Source organism: Micropterus salmoides, unplaced genomic scaffold (assembly GCF_014851395.1).
Source record: "Micropterus salmoides isolate LMB-PRFRI ecotype aquatic unplaced genomic scaffold, ASM1485139v1 Ms_hic_scaffold_21, whole genome shotgun sequence".
NCBI classification, from domain to species: domain Eukaryota; kingdom Metazoa; phylum Chordata; class Actinopteri; order Centrarchiformes; family Centrarchidae; genus Micropterus; species Micropterus salmoides.
The window spans coordinates 19,887,491-19,906,513 of record NW_024041262.1 but is presented as its reverse complement, the minus strand read 5'-3'; the positions used below and the strand labels follow the sequence as shown (position 1 = coordinate 19,906,513).

The 19,023-nt window shown below is 39.9% G+C and overlaps 1 protein-coding gene across 1 annotated transcript; it reads left to right on the top strand.

Moving 5' to 3' along the window:
- Positions 1 to 756: 756 nt before the first annotated feature.
- Positions 757 to 4,945, top strand: si:dkey-21e13.3 (uncharacterized protein LOC100150043 homolog). The gene is made up of 5 exons (XM_038735002.1): positions 757 to 826; positions 2,105 to 2,212; positions 2,921 to 3,043; positions 3,263 to 3,388; positions 4,152 to 4,945. The coding sequence occupies exons 1-5, from the start codon at positions 757 to 759 to the stop codon at positions 4,622 to 4,624; spliced, it is 900 nt and encodes a 299-aa protein (XP_038590930.1). The 3' UTR covers positions 4,625 to 4,945.
- The last annotated feature ends 14,078 nt before the right edge of the window (positions 4,946 to 19,023 follow it).

Here is a 19,023-nt window from a genome sequence, read left to right as displayed (position 1 = left end):
TAACTGCTTTGATCATTGAGTAAAAAGCTTCATATATTTGGGAGTTTAAGAGACTCTAACCTTGAAGCATTTGTTTAATTACAGAGCTCTGTCATATATTGTGATGATGGCAAAAAATTTAATTAAAAGATCATTCATTTATCAGTCAATTAAATAAGGCTAAAGACTGGCACTTGCAATCCAACTCTGTTCAATGTTTAGCATTTCGGGGAAAATGCCGTCAAATAATACACTTGTTTACAAAAGCAGATGCTCACCTGTCTGTGTTGTTGTTTTCACTTGGATTTTCTAGAGGGTGAAAGGCATTGTGGGAGATTTTAAGTAAGTAAGAATACGCTCAGCAGAGTCAGCCAAGTGCTAATACCTTAACTGTGTACGCACACATACACACACGAGGGGGGGGAGAACAGCTTTAGCAAGGATTTTCTCTGTATTAACCCTGAGATGGGACAGAGGGCCAGCTGGAGTACAAGGAAGACAGACCTGTACAAAACATAGACAAGTTTATTTTGCACAAAACAATAGTACAAGATGGGTAGGGAGTGCAGCAGTGGGATTAAAGTGAGATGTAGTGTCAGTTGAAGTAGGTTCCCTCAAAGCTACAGCTAATGACTCCAGAGACCTTCACCAAAAGAAAGAAATCTGGCAAGAGAGAAGCAAAAGAAGAATGAACAATAAAAAAGTGCCGTGCTTTTCACCACCAGCTTTCCAGAGACGGTAGGACGGAGCACTATGGGACACCCTAATGTGCCACTCATGTACACTTACACACGTTCCCACAGAGATAAACGCAGATCCAATCGACTGCAACCCTACACACCAAACGGTGAGTGGAGCAGAATCATGACTGATGTACAGTGTAAATCTTGATATTGGCTTTGACATTAATGTGTTTCAGTAACGCTCATGCTTCACGTTCACACATGGGACCTGTTGGTGCAATGAGACATGAGTACTGTTGACCACTGATCTGCTTAATTAGACAAGTTTAGGGTTAACTGTCTAATTTGAAAGCACCTCAGTAGTAGTTATTGATGGGGCGGAGGGAATACTATTCATACACACACATTTTCATACCTATTGAAGAGATTAAACTTTAGATTTTTCAGTCATGTTTTCTTGAAGGACCACGCCAGTGTGATACTTAAAAAAAATTGTACAGCCATTGTTTGCTATTATTTTCTGCAATATGGAAATCACTTAGTAGACTCTTGAAACGTGCTTGTTGAGTCCACAATTCAGGAGTCGGGTAATTAATTGCTGCCAGAAACGGTAGAGAAAGATATACTAAAATGTGTAGCACAGTATGCAAAATGGTTATATGTGAAAAGTATACATGAAATGTGTAGTAAATGGGCTAAAACATGCAAAACCTGTAATAACCGTCCACAAGCTTTTGTCTTCAGTTAATAGTCTGCTATTTGCTGAAGTAAGGCCTGGGAATACATTGTTCACTGCTACTAATCATTATCGGTCACTGGCTTCTGAATAAGTCAATTGAAGGACCACTCAAAAGAATTGGGTTGGTGACTGGAGGGTTTTATATTTGCACAGCTGGGAAAATCTGACCAGGGAAGTGCTATTTACTGTTGAAATGTCCTTGACCAAGGCCCTTTAAGCTGGTCAGGTCAGCTGTATGAAAATTGTTAAGGGCAGCAGCTCACAGGCAGCTGTCTCCAGTATGTAGCCCTCCATTGCCTCTTGACTGCTGCTGTAACTCAGCTTTAAAAATGTTTTAATTAATTTCCACTGGAGTCAGAGTCAAATATAGTAGAATTAGATTTGGATCACTACACTTGACAGTTAGTGAACCAGATACCCTATTGGTTTGGCACCATTTTGGCCGGATGGATACAAATGGCAATATTGGGCAGTCTGTCGATCGGTTACTTAGGTCCAGACGGAAAAAACTCCACAACTGCACAGTCATAACATTTTGTACTGAAATGTTCTCATTTGCATGTTTTAATCCAATATGCTTTATGGGCAGCCCTGCTTCACTCTCACCCAATTGTAATGGGATTCATATTTCATACACTCCTAAACAGCATGCATACTTGCTGGCCTATTTAATGTCTCCATTTTTTTCCACATCTCCCCACAGACAACCTGAACAATGCATTAGGTGCTATCAGAGTCCTTGGTTTGGAACTGATAGAGGATGAACTTAAACCACATCTGAACACAGTGCTGGCCAACATTAAAGAGAGGAGTGAGTTAATTTACTTTTCCGCAGTGATATCTCATTTCTAATTGGAATATATTTTAGGTTATGCTCTCCCTCAAGCCTCAGCTACAACACTGTCTGCTAGACAGCATTAAAAAAAAATCATAATGTGTTGTAGGTTTCACAGTATAATGAGTGGTTTCAGAGTTATTTTTTGTGTTCGTGGTATGTCTTTCATTTGATGTGATTTGAATTGCAAAACACATACAGCTCTGCTGCCACATGCAATTTACATATTTATGTGTTTCCATACAAGTATACCTTAACACATCATGCCTCCCACTCCTAGTGGCAGCTATATCATAACAGCTCCTCTTTTTGAATGATAAAACCTGTAGCAAAATCCCACCGGTAAAAGATGGGGAGCCTGGGGGTTGAGGCTAAGAAGGGATCAGGTGCATGACAGTTGCAAGTCCTCGAAAGACGTTAAGCTGTATTTGTGTCTCCTAGCGAAAGGGGGATAGAGAGGCAAGAGAGGTAAAGAAGGGTCAGGGAAATCAGGTACAAAGTAAGACTGAAACAGACCAAAATATTAAACTCCATTCTGCTCAATGATTAAAGGAACATGTTGATTAAAAAACCTACTCCAGTCACAAGTTTCTTTAGATATGGCCTCAAAGTGATTATAATATGTTATGGTCATTGTGTGTTTGTATTTGTTGTGTTGACATGTGTAATTACATGTGTGTACAGACAAAGGTGCTGCTGAGCAGGTAGTGATCAGTGGGATCCTGCCAATTCTGGCGCTGTCTCTGAGGAGAAGAGGGCCTCTCGCTGTGCTGACCGCAAAACTAGTGGCTGAACTCGCCAAGGAATGTAAGTTATTTATAAAGAAATATGTTGGTCTGCAACTTATTTGTTTCTTTTTAATTAAGTGTATGAGATCATCCCTGTGTTGGCTGATTGCTGGAGCCTCACATATTTGATTCTCTGTTGGCTGCCCTTAGAAAACGCTGGATCTAATTTATTCGGCACAATTTCTGTCTGTGTAGTTTTGAGTTTATTCATTGAGGGGTTTTTTTTGTTTCCTTTCAGCTGTGGTTTGTAAAGGTTTTGGTGATGCCGGTTTGGTTCCGGCTCTGCTGTCTGTGCTGACCAGTAAGGATCAAGAACTGCTCCTTCACGCTGCCAGAGCTATCTCACGCATGTCTTATGACAGCTGTAAGTAGAGTAAACCACTAAAACCTACCTCATGACAAGCTCTGGAAATGTACTCCTTGTTTTGTGTGTTCTAACCCTAACCCTTCTCTGGAGCACAGAGAGATTGAATTTGGAGATAAAGTCAACACTGGAGATGTCATCCAAGCTGCCAGAAGAATATCACAAGAACTCATGTCTTTAGAGCAATAATGCTTTGTGTTTACTCTGGTGAATAATCTCAAAGCTGTTTAAACCTATGTTCTTGACCAGTTAATCACCTTGACAAACCAATGCCTTTCAGAGCTAAGAAAGTTTAGAACCATACCTCTATATGAATTATCTTATATATTGAATATGTTTGAATTGCAGCGTAGAAGATGTGGTATGTGTGAGAAAAGGACTGTTGTGAAGCCTATACCAAGTTAAACTTTGCATTGTTTGACAAAAGGTCCATTTTTTTGTAGTGCAAGAGAGACAGGTGCATCATAGAGCACATTAAACTGAGTGTTTAAATTTTTGGTAAAACACACACAATACCAGGTAGAGAAATAAAATCATTCTGCAATAGGAACCAACATGGTTTATGTGAAATTCTGTCCGACTTAGGGAAAATTGTCAAGCCACTAATGTGAGACAGGGTTGCTTGTTATTGTTTGTTTCTTCCTACTCAGGTTCAGTGAGATTTATAAAAAGAAATGCTAATCATACTATTTTTTAGAATAAATATTTTAAAATGCTACACACCGTAAACAACAGTTTTCTGTGTTTATATTGTTGCCTTCAGCTAAGCTGCAGGAACTGTTACTACGTCGAGGTGCAGTGCCTCGTCTTGTTGCCATCCTGCTCCGTTTTCCTGACAAGGAGGCCCTGGAGGAGGTGTGCCTTCAGGCGCTCTGCAACCTGAGTGGCATGGGAGTGGCAGAGGAGGCTGGAATGGTCTGGGAGAGAGGTGCATCTATGAGGCCTGGGGAGTCTGTTTTCCATGGCGTCTCTCCTCACACCTGTGGCTTCGCCTCCTCTGTGACTCTGGTGTGTGTGTCTCAATGGGCACCAGGTCAGTATGCAGTCAACATCGAGGTTTTCCAGCGCTGCTCCTCCTCCTTCTGGAACCTTCACGGGAACAAGCGGACTGCTCGTTGGTTCCCGTTTTCCAGCTTGGGGAGCTGTTCAAATCTGTACAAGGTGATAAAGTTCTCTACAAGGAATGTTCCCCGAACCAGAAGTCTGAAGGCTCGTGTGTTCCACACTTTCCTCTGACAGCTACTGCAAACATGGTGGCCTAACCTAACTGCCATACAAAACTCTGAGGGGATTACTGCAACCTTTCTAATTACCACCAGTTATTGGTACACACCAAAACATTTGATAAATATTTACACAACATAAACCTGAACATGCATACTTGGACATACTGTGAATGCTTCCAAATTACTTTCGTCTATTCTGGGTGACTTTTATCTTACATTTTTGTGCTTGCTGTTCCTTGGCTCAGTTTGTATGTTTTGAAAAGGACAGTTTTTTTCTGAAAAGTGGACTTTTATAACCCGCCGCTTAAGGAAAAACACACTCAGTCACAGCGATTTTGGGATCCTATGCCACGCAGTACTGTTTTTGTGGAATAATTGAATCAGGGATAAGAAACATGCTGTAAATCAATGAAAATGATGACTCTAAACCTTACAAATGGATGCTATGATGATGTCCTTGCTGTTAATTTGTTCACACGTGTTTGAAGTAATTGTGATTTTCTTTCCTTGGCAGCACTATTGATAAAGATCATTTTTATGGTATGGTTTAATTTTTGATTATGCCTCATTCATTTTTACCCTGCATGTTTGATTATTTGAATATCTTTGACAGCCACTTGACCATGACTTTTAACGTGTGTATGTATCTGTACAGCAGGCAAGCAAGGCGATTGAACTATGACATATGACATAGTATACTGAAGAACTGAAGAAGCATCTTGGATGAGTGGAAAAACATCTTTGAATATGTTTGACCAAGTCCACTTGCCCTTGTTACAAACCTACCTTGTATAACTATGACCTGGATGACTGAAAATCTTGCTTATTATTTTGCTAAACACAAAGTTGAACCATGTTCTGTTAATTCATACACACAAATTATTTTATTATTTGAGTGTACAAATGACAAATACAATAAATCACACATCACAAGCAATTAGCACTGCATCAACATGAGTCCCAGAAGATGACAAGTTGAGAGGCCACATATGATGCCTCCTGGAAACTCTTGATCTGCTAAAGGCTTGGCTGCCTGAGTGCTGCACTGGGCTCAGTTATCGGATTCAAATGGGTTTTAGGCTCCAGAGAAATGACTACGCACGTTACAAGACCACATGCTGGCCAGCAAGGACACAGGGTAATGGTCTCGCATCTAATTTCCTAAATTTGACTTCTCTCCCATCCAAACAGCATGGCAAAGTAGCATAGTGACTTGACAGATAGTCCCACAAACTGAAGGTGGATGTGGAAAAGCCGTGTGTCCTGAACATCAATCAGCTAACAAACAAGCAAATATGTCCTCAGGTCTCTCACACACTGTCAGATGTGTAGCCTTGCTGAACCAACTTGATTACTGGAGTTTAACACTAGATGGCATGCATGTGCTTTGTAGAAACCTTTGTAGTCTTTCTACAGTGCAATATTAAAAGAAATAGTTAGCTAGTTGTGACTTTGTACATGAGCCTACACACATGAACTGAATGTGGCTGGAATGACAAACTGCCTCACTGCACATCTCATCTCAGTGGATATTTTCAGATATTTTCATAGATTTAATTGGTTTACTCTCTTGCTGATATGAAAGCCAGTTGTGAGAGTGCCAGAGTTAAACTGAGCGCTTGCCCTTTGACTGTATATCTGTTAATGCCAACAAAGATAGACACAAGTGTATCCCCCTCAGTCTTTCTCCGATTTCTCTTCCTCTAATTACCTCTTTTATTGGTTCCATTCAGCTCCAGGCGTCAAAACGCAGGGTCATGTCCACTAATCAATTCTAACTTTATTACTCTGGGAGCCACTTAAATATTTGATGTGATAGAGATGAGGCTTTGGAATTATTTACAGGTAGACAAGAGGTGCGTACACATGTTCTTGAATAACTTGACTGTCCTCTGTAAAAACACAGGTTCACTGTGCACTTGTTAAAGTGTAACAGAAACATATTTACATAAGGAAACAGCCTTATAGACAGCCTAAGGGGCATCAATATTCTCATTACATGCATTACTGCTTGCTAAATCAAAACATAAAAAATGTTTTAAATGAAAATAACATTTGTCTGGGATGGCAATAAACTCTTGGGATGGAAAGACTGTTGGTCTGGTGAGTTTTTCCTCCTGGGAGTCAGGGTCCAGGAACAGTAACCAGAGGTGAGAAGCTCAAACTTATTAAAACAGAGCTAAAAGGTCGTGTCAGAGAGGATCTTATCTGCTGTCAGCAGCAGCGCTTTCAGTACTTGGGCAGTGAGTCCTGTCAACATGCTGTTTAGCTTGTTGGCCAGTAACAATGTGCTCATGATTGAATTGTATAAATAGGCCTATATCCAAAAATATATACCTTTCAAACTCAGAAGGTCATTTAAAGACACTTGCTGCTGTTCTGAAGGTATTTCCAGAATCTGTCTGTTATGATAAAAAAAAAGATTTTTAACTCGTTTTCCTGCGCCTTCTTCTCTTAATCCAAACAAAGATGGAAGCCGGAAATGACTCAAATAAAATGAGAATCAAATAAAAAAACAACTTAATCAAAAGTAAAACATTTTTTTATTGATGTTACTCTATTTAATATTTTATATTTTCAAACAATATTTCGCTTGTGCTGCGATGGATTGGCAGCCTGTCCAGGGTGTACCCCGCCTTTCGCCCGATGTCAGCTGGGATTGGCTCCAGCCCCCCGCGACCCTGTACGCAGGATAAGCGGTTGAGATGGATGGATGGATGGATTTCGCTTGTGTTTTACTAAAAGAGCAAAGACATATATCATTACTGGTAACCTGGATTAGGAAATACAGTCACAACTAGAGAAATTGGTTAAAGATTACCTCATCATTATGTCACAATGTCTCTTATTTATTTAATGTTGAATACTTTGACACTTTACTTTGATAAAAAATACTGAACGTTATCAGAACTTATTGCCACACTGCTATCAAGAAAATATACTTCTATTGTAGCTGCTGCCTTAGTCTTTGAATTAACACGTGATGCATCAAACACATGAAGTATTTAATCAATTGCTCCACTTCCACTCTGTAATGGGAGACGCAGGAAGCCTGCATAATATTACTTTTAATATAAGACTTATAAATAATGCATGATGAACTTTGCATTATATGCCCTCAAACCCAGATCACATGGCTGAAGACGGTTTTATTGCTTGTCTTTGCAAATGAGTCATTTAAACTTTAATCCTCTTGTTGTTTTCTGCAGAAACAACTCCACGTAATGTCATTAGAATTTCATGGTGCTGAGTTTCTAATTACTGCTTTCGTCATTTCTCTGTTTTGGCCTTCGTTATTCTTTGCTCGTAGTATCCTTCAGCGATAAGCAACAATGATCCACCTAGTTGACTCACAAAACACAATTTCTCATTTGAGCACATAGACAATCTACAATCTACAAAACGTAACAGCAAACACAGAGACACAGATAGGACATAATTCTATAATTTCACACACAGGCAGACAAACACAACATCTGCAGACACATACAAGGACACAAACCAACACACAGTACACACACACACACACACACAGAACATCCAGGAGGGGTTTCATTTCACCAAACAGTAAATGCAATCACTTTGAAAGACCTTTCCTCAGGGGTTTACTCCTTGCCTTTAAATATTTATTGTCAAGCAGATAAGATGATGGACCCCTGATTCTCTGCCTCTCTGCCTTTGCAGCAGCCCAAATTCTGTGACGGGTCGATGGCAACTCTCATCAGCGGAGATTCGGGATTAGCATTAGCCAATCGATGCCTCTGTCAAGTGCAAGTGAGTTTTTGGACAGATCCCCTAAACTGCATTGTGTGCCATTCTTACTGGGGACAATGGTGGCCTCGACCTTAGAGAAGAGAGCTTGTGAGAGGAGCTCAAACCTAAAGCCAGAGGAAAGTGACAGCCTGACTCATGGGTCTATTAAGCAGGACACTTCAAGAAAAAAACTTTCACAGAACTGACACAAGTACCATGCAGATGGGCTGACTCAACCACAGATCATTTCATTCATTTTGGCTTTATTAGATCAAGGACCATACATTTGTGTAACACTAATGAATGAATGAAAAAATCAAAACGTGAGCAAATATTCTTTTTTCACAGGCAAAACTTTCATAAATGTTGGACCACTAACATCATCATAATCATCAAATGAGCCTGTTCGCTGCTTGAGATTCTCTGGCAGGGTCTTATTTAATGGTCATCTTTTTTCCCTCAGTTATTTAAATTATTTTATCATTGTAAAGCACTTTGTAACTTTGTCACTTTGGATAAAAGCATTTGCCAAATGAGTAAATGTAAATGTAAATAAAGTTTTCAGATACACTATAGTCTTACCTTTTCACTAAGTTCTTATAGCGTCATAATTTATTTTGTTGCTCTCACTTGCTCTCAACCTTCTTCAGCGTATGATACTGATTTCTGACTGCCAGTACTTTTGCACATTTGATAGAGAATGATATCTGTGAAAACCGGCAGCAAAAAGCTGTGACTTGCTAGGTGTGTAGGTGGAGCGAACAATAGTTATTTCAAGCAAAAATTTTTGCAAAAGTACAATAAGGAAGATATTTTCTCATACTTTCTGACTATTACTTCATGGGTGAATTTCTGCTATTTCTGACATCACCATTTCTGACCAATGATCTTTCTGCTCACATTCCTTCTGTCACTCAGTTGGATGTTCATTGCAAATTTGTCTGTTTCATACCTACTATTGTGCATCCCACCTCTACCATGACTTCTAAGATGCCCAGGGAGATTACTACCTGCCTCTTAACTCCAAGCGGATCGTGTCTGATCACCCATCTTCATATGGGCCTACACTCGATGAAGAGGCTTCACACTGATGCAGTCTAATCTGCAACGTTGTTCTCTGTTGATAAATATTGTTACACACCAATTGATCGCTCCTTATGGAACTGCCATTGTCTGTGTTACTAACAGCACTAAAGCTACATGAAGAACTGCCACATCATCTTTGCTCTGTTGACTCCTGTCAAAATAATGTGATTCACATGCTACGTATATAGTAACCTTGTGTTTTTCCTGAAAAATAATGCGATGCCAGACAGTCTAGCCTTGGTCATCATAAAGTATGTTATTCTAAAATGACAAATTGTCAGTAAAGCATCAACAAAAACATGCTAGGATCCAATGACAGTTTCCTCTGACATGACACCAAATCTGAGTCTTTAACATTTGATTGATTTTTTGGGGCAATTTGGATTTTTTACACTTTTTTTTGCATTACTTTTTTAATACTTTTAATAGTAAAAAGCAAGAAAGTGCTGATCCCGTCTGACTTTGCTATAACACTGGAAATAGCTCAATTTGATTTTACATTGTTTATTTACTAATAACAAAATAGGACAACCAAAAGCTATTTCTTTTCATTGTTTGGGATTCTTCCTTTTTCCAGCACATGGAGCCACTCACACGCCAAAATTTCAATCATTAGAGAACAAATTGATAATGATCAGGGAAATTAAATCAAACTCGACCTATTGTAATACCGACAGTGAAAAAAGTCAAATGATATCCCATCCAGTCTCAGCTGAATGCTAACACACCTGTGGTTGCCCCGTCACATTGTCATGTGTACCAGGTTATGACAAGTAGATGTTAAACTCAACACCAAACACCAAAGAGCCCAACGCATCCCAGACAGCTTATTTTTACCCAGGGATGTCAGAGCTCTGAATGGTCGGTTCAAACGCCAGCTCCTTCATTTCTATTTCTGTACTGACATCACAAGCAAACGCGGCACAGATGTAGCTCTCTCCTGCTGCTCTGAGCGACAGAATAAGGCTAGTACTGAAACAGGCAACAACAACCACGACCAAACACCGAGGCTGAGCTTCAAGCGTGTATGTGTGTGTGTGTGTGCATGTAGTGGCGGGTTAGTGAGCAAGCCATCTGTCCTGGCCTATTACGTCCATCACAGGAGGGCCTTTCCACACACACACAACCTCATAGATGTTGGGGCTCATAGACAGTGTCAGAAAGGACAGTGCACGACTAATTATTGACTTTGTTTTAATGCACTGCATTTTTTTGTTTAATGGCTGTTCGGAGGGGATATTGCATCTTGACATTATCAGCGGGGGAAAGTGGGAACATGGCGAAGGGACGGAGGGAAGGGCAGAGCGGTGGCACACAGAGATGACACGGCAGATGGTTGATCGGAGATTATCACCGTGGGAAGAAACACCAGGAAGTCAATTAGGGGAGGGGACAGTGACGCGCAGACGGTGGAAGGACTAATCAAAATTCTTCATACTTAATCGTGTATTTCAGACATAGAGTTTAAGAGTGTAAATCTTGAGAATTATTATTGCCCACAACTACACACTGTCATGACTGCTAGAAAGGACAAACTGAATCATGGCGCTGCAATGAAAAACAAAAATGAAACAATTTCTTTACGATGTTCATTTCCAAACATGCAGTGTAGAAATTGTTGAAAAATTAGGTGCAATTTTTCTCGCACGTCCCATCTGAATGAAATTGTGTGTGCGTGTCTCTGTGTAAAGATACATGTGTTTGTTTATTAGTCTAAACCTGTGGAGGTGTGCAGTAAGTTCCGTGAGCTCAGAGCTGCAGATTAAATGAACAGTTGAAGAGCTGATTATGGCTGAGACCTCTGGGACATTCTTTAATCAATGATAAAATGACAGGAAAGAGTGTGTGTGTGTGCATGTATGTGTTTGTATGCCTGTATGTGGGAGAGATGGTGAGGGAAACTGGCGAGAGAAAAAACAAGAAAAGAGACAGTTACATACTAAGATTGAAAGACAAAGATAGAGGCAGAATGTAAGATGAGTCACACACAAAGAAAACACAAAAGAAGAAAAGATAGCAGCCGCTGAAGCTAGACAGAAATGAAAATAGAGAGCTGACTTGAAAACATCAAAATGGTCTTCGAACTTACTTTTCAACCTCCCATTTTCTCTCCATTTACAATTTTACCTTTCATCTAATTTTTTTCTGCTTTCTGTGTCTGTTTCAGTAAAAGTCTTGACTCATCGTTTCCCCTAGCCTGCAGGTTTACAGTACAGTATGTGTTGTCCTTCTGCTGAATCTTGATGACTGTGTTACTGTGTCACTTTGCTTCAGTTATGCTGATGTGCTATACAACTCTCAGGACTGCAAAATGCGATCAAAGGTTGCAGTAAAATATCTGTGCACAGACACAAGCAGTTCACACTACAAACACATGCACATACAACCTTAGAAAGAACAGCTGCTGTTAAGATGCAGACACCTGAGCCACTCTTAAATACACAAAACAAACTCTCTGTGTTTCATTTAAACTGAAGTAATATAATTTAGTTGTAAAAGCTCGATTCTGAAGCAGGCCAATTAGTTTCAACAGGGGTGAAACAGGACTTGTCAATGAATGTGTTAAGGGCAGACAAAGAGAGTGAGAGAGGCAGTGAGAGGGAAGAGTTTATGCTAATATATGTCTCAGTGCTCCTACTTGTCCTGGATATGTAAAGCCTGGAGGAGGCAAACCTGAGAGTGAAAACTATGTGTGACCCCTTGAGAAACCCTTGCCTGACACTGGGATGATTGACTGCGCTGCTGCTATGCAAATTTATTTAACTTTTCCATGGTGCAAGTTTCTAATTTAACTTACCAGTTATACACAGGTATAACCTGTAGGGCAGGGGTCAGTAAATAAGTCTGGCATTGGGCCAAATTTTTCCAAGTCATTAGATGGCGGGCCAGAACAAAATCAATTTATCAATTATAATCCATTATTTACTGTGTAAATTACTTTAGCTCAGTCAGTAGTGCACAGGACACCTGTTCAAAGGGTTGTGTGTTCAATCTCCACTCAATTTTTTCCCTTTTCAACAAATTGATTATGGAGAGATGGAGTGTGTGCTTCCCGACGATTGGTCCACATCAAACTATGGAAGCATAGCCTATTTTAATTTCCCCAGTATCTCCAGGCAGAGGAAATTCTTGCGTTTGTCATTCAGGGGAATCCGATCTCACGGCTTTTTCAGAGGTGTGTCAAGCATGTCTACATTGGCCTTGCATTTGGACATTAATACACTGAACAAAATTATAAACGCAAATTATAAACGCAACACTTTTGTTTTTGCCCCCATTCATCATGATCTGAACTCAAAGACCTATGACTTTCTCTATGTAGCTACACAAAAGGCCTATTTCTCTCAAATATTGTTTACAAATCTGTCTAAATCTGTGTTGGTGAGCACTTCTCCTTTGCCAAGATAATCCATCCTGTGTCTTACGCTGGCCACAATAAAAGGCCACTCGAAAATGTGCAGTTTCACTGTATTGGAGGAGTCCAGGGGGGTCTGGAAACCAGTCAGTCAGATTGTGGCCTGTAACATCGGTCCATTCCTCTTCAATGGCTGTGCAAAGTTGCAGTCAGGTCGAGACCCCGATGAGGACGACGAGCATGCAGATGAGTTTCCCTGAGATGGTTCCTGACAGTTTGTGGAGAAATTCCTTGGTTATGCAAACCGATTGTTGCAGCAGCTGTCCAGGTGGCTGGTCTTAGATGATCTTGGAGGAGAAGATGCTGGATGTGGAGGTCCTGGGCTGGTGTGGTTACACGTGGTGTGTGGTTATGAGGCCTGTTGGATGTACTACCACATTCTCTGAAACACCTTTGGAGACGGCTTATGGTAGAGAAATTAACATTCAGTTCACACTCTGGTGGACATTCCTGCAGTCAGCATGCCAATTGCACGTTCCCTCAAAACTTGCGACATCTGTGGCATTGTGCTGTGTGATGGAACGGTACATTTTCGAGTGGCCTTTTATTGTGGCCACCCTAAGGCACACCTGTGCAATACCCATGCTGTCGATAAGCGTCTTGATTTGCCACACGTGTGAGGTGGATGGATTATCTCGGCAAAGGAGAAGTGCTCATTAACACAGATTTGTGAACAATATTTGAGAGAAATAGTCTTTTTGTGTACATAGAGAAAGTCTTAGATCTTTGAGTTCAGCTCATGATGAATGGGGGCAAAAACAAGTGTTGTGTTTAGAATTTTGTTCAGTGTACTAATAACTAATAATAACTATTTAACCTGCTCCTCATTAGGATACTTCTACATTATTATATCCACAATTAAAATAATCATGCTGCTGTCAACAATTAAAACCAGACTAAGAATCTACAGCATTTGTTGTGAGGCCGTATTTGGGCACAGCAGAACTTTCAGCTAAATGCTTTCAGCATACCAGCATGCTGACAATGACAATACTAACACACTGATAGTGGTAAACAGCAGGCGGACTGTTTAACACGGTCTTAGTTTAGCATGTTAGCATGCTAACATTTGCCAATTAGCACTAAACCCAAAGCACAGCTGAGGCTGAGTTTTCCAGGTTTGGCAAATTCTGACCTGATGGTGTAAGACCATATAGTTGATGGATCACCAAAGTTACACATATTATCTTGAAGGGAACATGAATTCTTGGCAATCCAAGATATTTCACTCAAAACCATAAATGTCAACCTCAAGGTGGTGCTAGAGGAAAAGTCAGAGGATCGTTAAAGTCCAGTATAGTGATACTGGATCAGATTATCCTCTGATCACTATTGGTATGTGTGTCAAATGTTATGGCAATCCCTCCAATAGCTGTTATACATTACTCGAAAATAAACAAAAGATTTGATCTCATCGACATTGCCACAATGAGAGCCACTCCGCTAGTCTAAAAGCATGTCTAAAAATGCTGCTTAATTTCCTTTTAAAAAAGCCATGACAACAAATGACATCAGTTACAAATCTGATAAAAATATTAAGGAAGAACCCATCTGTTTCAAGCCTATAATCAAAAGGTATTATGAAATATATATTTTCCCTCCCAGTCAAGATGTGATTGGTTGAGGCTTGACTGATTGAGGCCAGTCTGAGCACTGTTCTTCAGCAACCCTCCCAAGCCTAATTAAGATACTCGGCTGATTACAGACTCGTCTGATTAGGCTGTTCATTATGTCTGCCCAGGGTGAGAGCTTTCACACCGGCAGCAGACCACATGGATACAAGCTTAATGGAGCACATTTTCACTCTTTGATCCCCCTTGATAACACCATCCACAAGTATAGGTGCCGCCTGATGATCCACAAGCAACACAGTCGCCACTCAAGCACTTCTGTTTTTCCTGCTGTCCCCCACCTCCCACATCTCCCCAGATTGAAAGACAAAGCTGCCAGGCTTCCCTTCTGGCCCTCCTCCTCCTCTCCTTTTATTTCTTCCCGTCTCGCCTGATCTGTCAGCGAGTGTCTCCCAGCCATCACTCTGTCTGACAGACGGACCATCTCTGAGTCGTCAGTCACTCCGCTGCCTCTCTGCAGCCGTCATCTCCAGCCGGCAGGGACACCCCATGCAACACAGCAGTCACACTGCAAATGAGGAGAGGCCCCCTGTCTCCTGAAACAGGGGAAGCATGAGAAGAATATTTCTCCTGATTAAGTATCCTTCCTCCTTCTCATGTGGTCATTAGCATTGCTATCAGTGCTTGCAAAGTGAATTTTAATAGTCAGGATGAGGTTTGACCTTGAAACTGGAGAGTGTATTCCTGCTTTAATCAGACGTAACACCCTCTGCCCCCTGAACTATAATAGCCAGACTCCTATCTGAAGCAGGACAATTTATTTTTAATAAAAAAGAAATACTGTTTGTCCAACTTGATGGCAATGTTTCTCAGTTAAAGAGTTAGAGAGCAGATAATGAATACATTTTCAGGGCAGATTGCCTTTGCCTGATCCAAGAGTCAAACATTTAGTTCCAACAGCGTATTCTATCATAATTTAAGACATAATTAATCTCAAAAAAGCCAAACCTTAAAAAGGAGAAACGTTCAATTGGTAGAGTTTGATTGACACAGACGAGTTATGCCCAGACACATGTCAATGACTGGCGGAGAAAAGAATTGCCTGTTGCTTTGTTGAAAATGAAATTTCCTTTCAGCAATGATTTTTTCTAACAGAATCAGAAATGAAAGGTTGGTGAAAAAAGTGACAGAAGAGGTCGCACTCTGTGATAACAGTTTGGAATTCTGAGCAGTTTATATTCAAGTTGTGGAGGTTGGAATAAGCTCTTCTGTGCCATCTCCTGAAATTATTCCTCTTCAAGTATCTCGAATAGCGGCTGATACTCAAAACACCAGGAAGCATGAAAGACGGGTTTCCATCCAGTTGCCACTTCAGAATGTAGTATGAGATTCACTCTAGCAAGATTTTGAATTGTGAAAAATACACTGTATTCTTGAAATAAAACTCCTCCTTTACTCCTCCCAGCTGAGGTGGACTGAAGTGTGTTAGGGCCTACACATCTGCAGCTTGTTCAGTGGTGGAAAAAAGTATTCAGATCCTTCACTTAAAGATGCTCTGTTGAGTTTTGTTGTAAACAGAGGTTATGTTTATATTGGCACATTGCTACATTGCTACCCACTTGTAAAAACATTGCTCTATAGCACAACTAGTGGTAAAAAAGTACAATATTTGCCTCTAACATCCACAGCAAGTCCTCCGACCGAAACAACAACATAGTTTGTTTAAACTAAACACGACTTATATGAGTGTATCCTATAATAGCGCCCCTAACGGTGGCATTTGTCCATGCCTCCCAAAACGGCAATTTCAAAGTCCAAAACTCCAGGAACCTAACGCTGACCTCCTGGGTGGAAAACAGCAAAGTTACTATCCTTCAACCTAACCCACCACCACCGGAGTACAACTTATTGCTATTTATAAATATGTAACCATCTTCATCATGTTTGCGCTGTATGGTCACCAGAGGTCGCTGCCACAATAAATGTAAAAATAAATCGTACATCTGTGTGGCTGAAACGCCCTATATGGTTGTTTTTCTGAGAAGCTCAGGCTCAAAATTGACTAGACCAAAAGAATAAAGCATTGAGTGGAAATGCAAGTACCTCAAAATTACACCGACCTACAGTACTTGTAGTGAATGTAGTTTGTTACATTTCACCACTGATTTCGTATTGAAAAAGTAAAACAGATGCAATCAGATTTCTTATCTCTGCATGAATATAAACATAAAAAGTACATCAGAACTTTTTTAGATATCAGTAACATGAAATATCAAACGTAAATCAAGATATTGACAGAATGGCAGTGGGGTGGTAGAGCAATAATGAATTAATTCACTGCAAGGAAAGCAAATAGAAATTGGTAGTTTAATTCTCCATCAGCTAGCTTTATAATTGGTTGAGAGAGGCCTATAAATAATCAAGTGAGTTTACTGAATATTAACTAAGAGACACAGCAATCACAAAAGAAGTTTAACAGTAACAGCTGTCAGTGAAGATTCTCAGTCATCCAGGTCACAGTTTTTAACAATAACAGCAGCTATTTCTATTATTGTGATCATGGGTAAATATATTCTGTGCTTCTTGTCATAGGTATCATCAACATCATGACGATGAAAAACAGAAACATACAAACATAAACAAAATGCTAACAAAGCAAGGCCAGGTGTGCTTTCTTGAACAGAACCTGCATCAGTTTCTATTGCAGGAACCATTCAAATCAAACTGGCTTTCCTGCTTCGCTTTTTCTGTAGGCTATGACACTCATGTTTGTGCCTTGTTGGGATTATAGGCTGCTGGAGTTTGCCAAATAACATCTTTGGCTGCGCCACTGGTGTGTCCCTTGGAGGCAACTTCTATTTAGACTGAGGCAGTCAGATGGAGATGTGAAGTTATACATTTATTTTCCATCATAGCATGACTGATAGCTGCACAACACTTGAGGAGGTTTGCATGTGTGCTCATATTAGAGCGTGTGAATGTGTTTACGTGTGGAAATAAAAAGAGAGCCATTCTCGATATTGATATACCCACCAGTTATCATGGTTAATAATGTCTGGCTGCCTTTCTGCTTATTTCTGTATTGTCCTTTTTGCTTAATTTCCCCCCTCCCTTATTTTGCCCACTCCCTCCCACCCCAACTGTATATACAGTATATTCACTGTATATTGACAACTTTTACGATACAATAGACTCGTAAAATGAAAATTTAGTCAGAGTGCACACGAAATGTTTATAATAATGTAGGGCAACCTCAGTGCATCACTATCTATTTTATTATTATACATTATCTATTTTACTGGTGAACCTAAAGCACTCGTAGATGGCTGAAAACAGTTTTATAGAGAGTGATTCTGAATATATTTTGTTGACTTTACTCTCTCTTTATGCTATTTTCTTTATCCCTACTTTCCTCTTGTCTCTTAAATTGTCTCTTGTATCTTTCATCAGACACAATTTTCAGCACCCGTAAGTAAACAATGACAATACACTGGTCACTGCTCCAGTTTGTCCTCAGCCAATAAAAGCAGCTCTTCTGACAACAAGTGAACGAGTGAATAAAATATCCACAAACTCACCACATACAAATGACAATTGTTTGGTGCGGTGCTCTGTTTGAAGTGGCATAAAGTGCAGTTTCCAATCTAAATATTCAACACCGCTGCTCACACAAATGCCCAAAGTGACCTCTGTCTGTGTATCCACAGATGACAATGTGTGAGTGTGTGTATGCCTGATCTGTTATATGTTCTGCATATTTCCTATGCAGATAAGGGTGAGGGTGTGATGAGAGAAGATGAACAGTTGATCAAATTAACTTGTGCGTATGGTGTGCATGCAGGGATGGAAGAGGATGGAAGAAGTAATCGTTTTAGCCTATCATACATTTTTATTATATGAAACTTAGAGTAAATAATAATGGTAACATTTACATTAAAATAAGGAACTATCTCAATAAGCCATGTATTGAATATGCATATTAGCCATACAGATTGTGAGAATCTTCTCTGAAAGCAAACTAATTCCTGTCATAACAATTACAGCTCTGATTCTGTAACAGAGCAGCTTTGTAGCTCTAGTATCCAGCTTGTTTTTGACAAAATGCCAGCATTATGCTGTTTATGACCACGTACAAGCTGCGTGATACCAATAAGTCCAGCTCATTCCAGCCTTGTACAGCCTGCACTTTACATATTTTACATATCATAATGAGATGAGCTCATGTACAGACTACAATTCAGTGATTGGGGTTGATTTGCAATATATTCTGACATCTGTTAGAATATGGAGACAATATAATTACTTGACACGCAACATGTTATTGAGATTAAACATGCAAATCATCCTAAATATACACTGAAAACCATTTAGTCACCACATCTGTCAGGGTCTAACTGATCACTATAAGTGGATGGACATGTGTATATTTATTACATGACTATAAAGTAATGAAATGGACAGCTTGGCTATTTACTGATTTTTTTTTTCAAATAACTCTACAAATTAAATTACTGTACTGTGTATGATTCAAACACACTACACAGTAATGCAGTACCATATAATATGTTTTACTGTAGTTCAAAT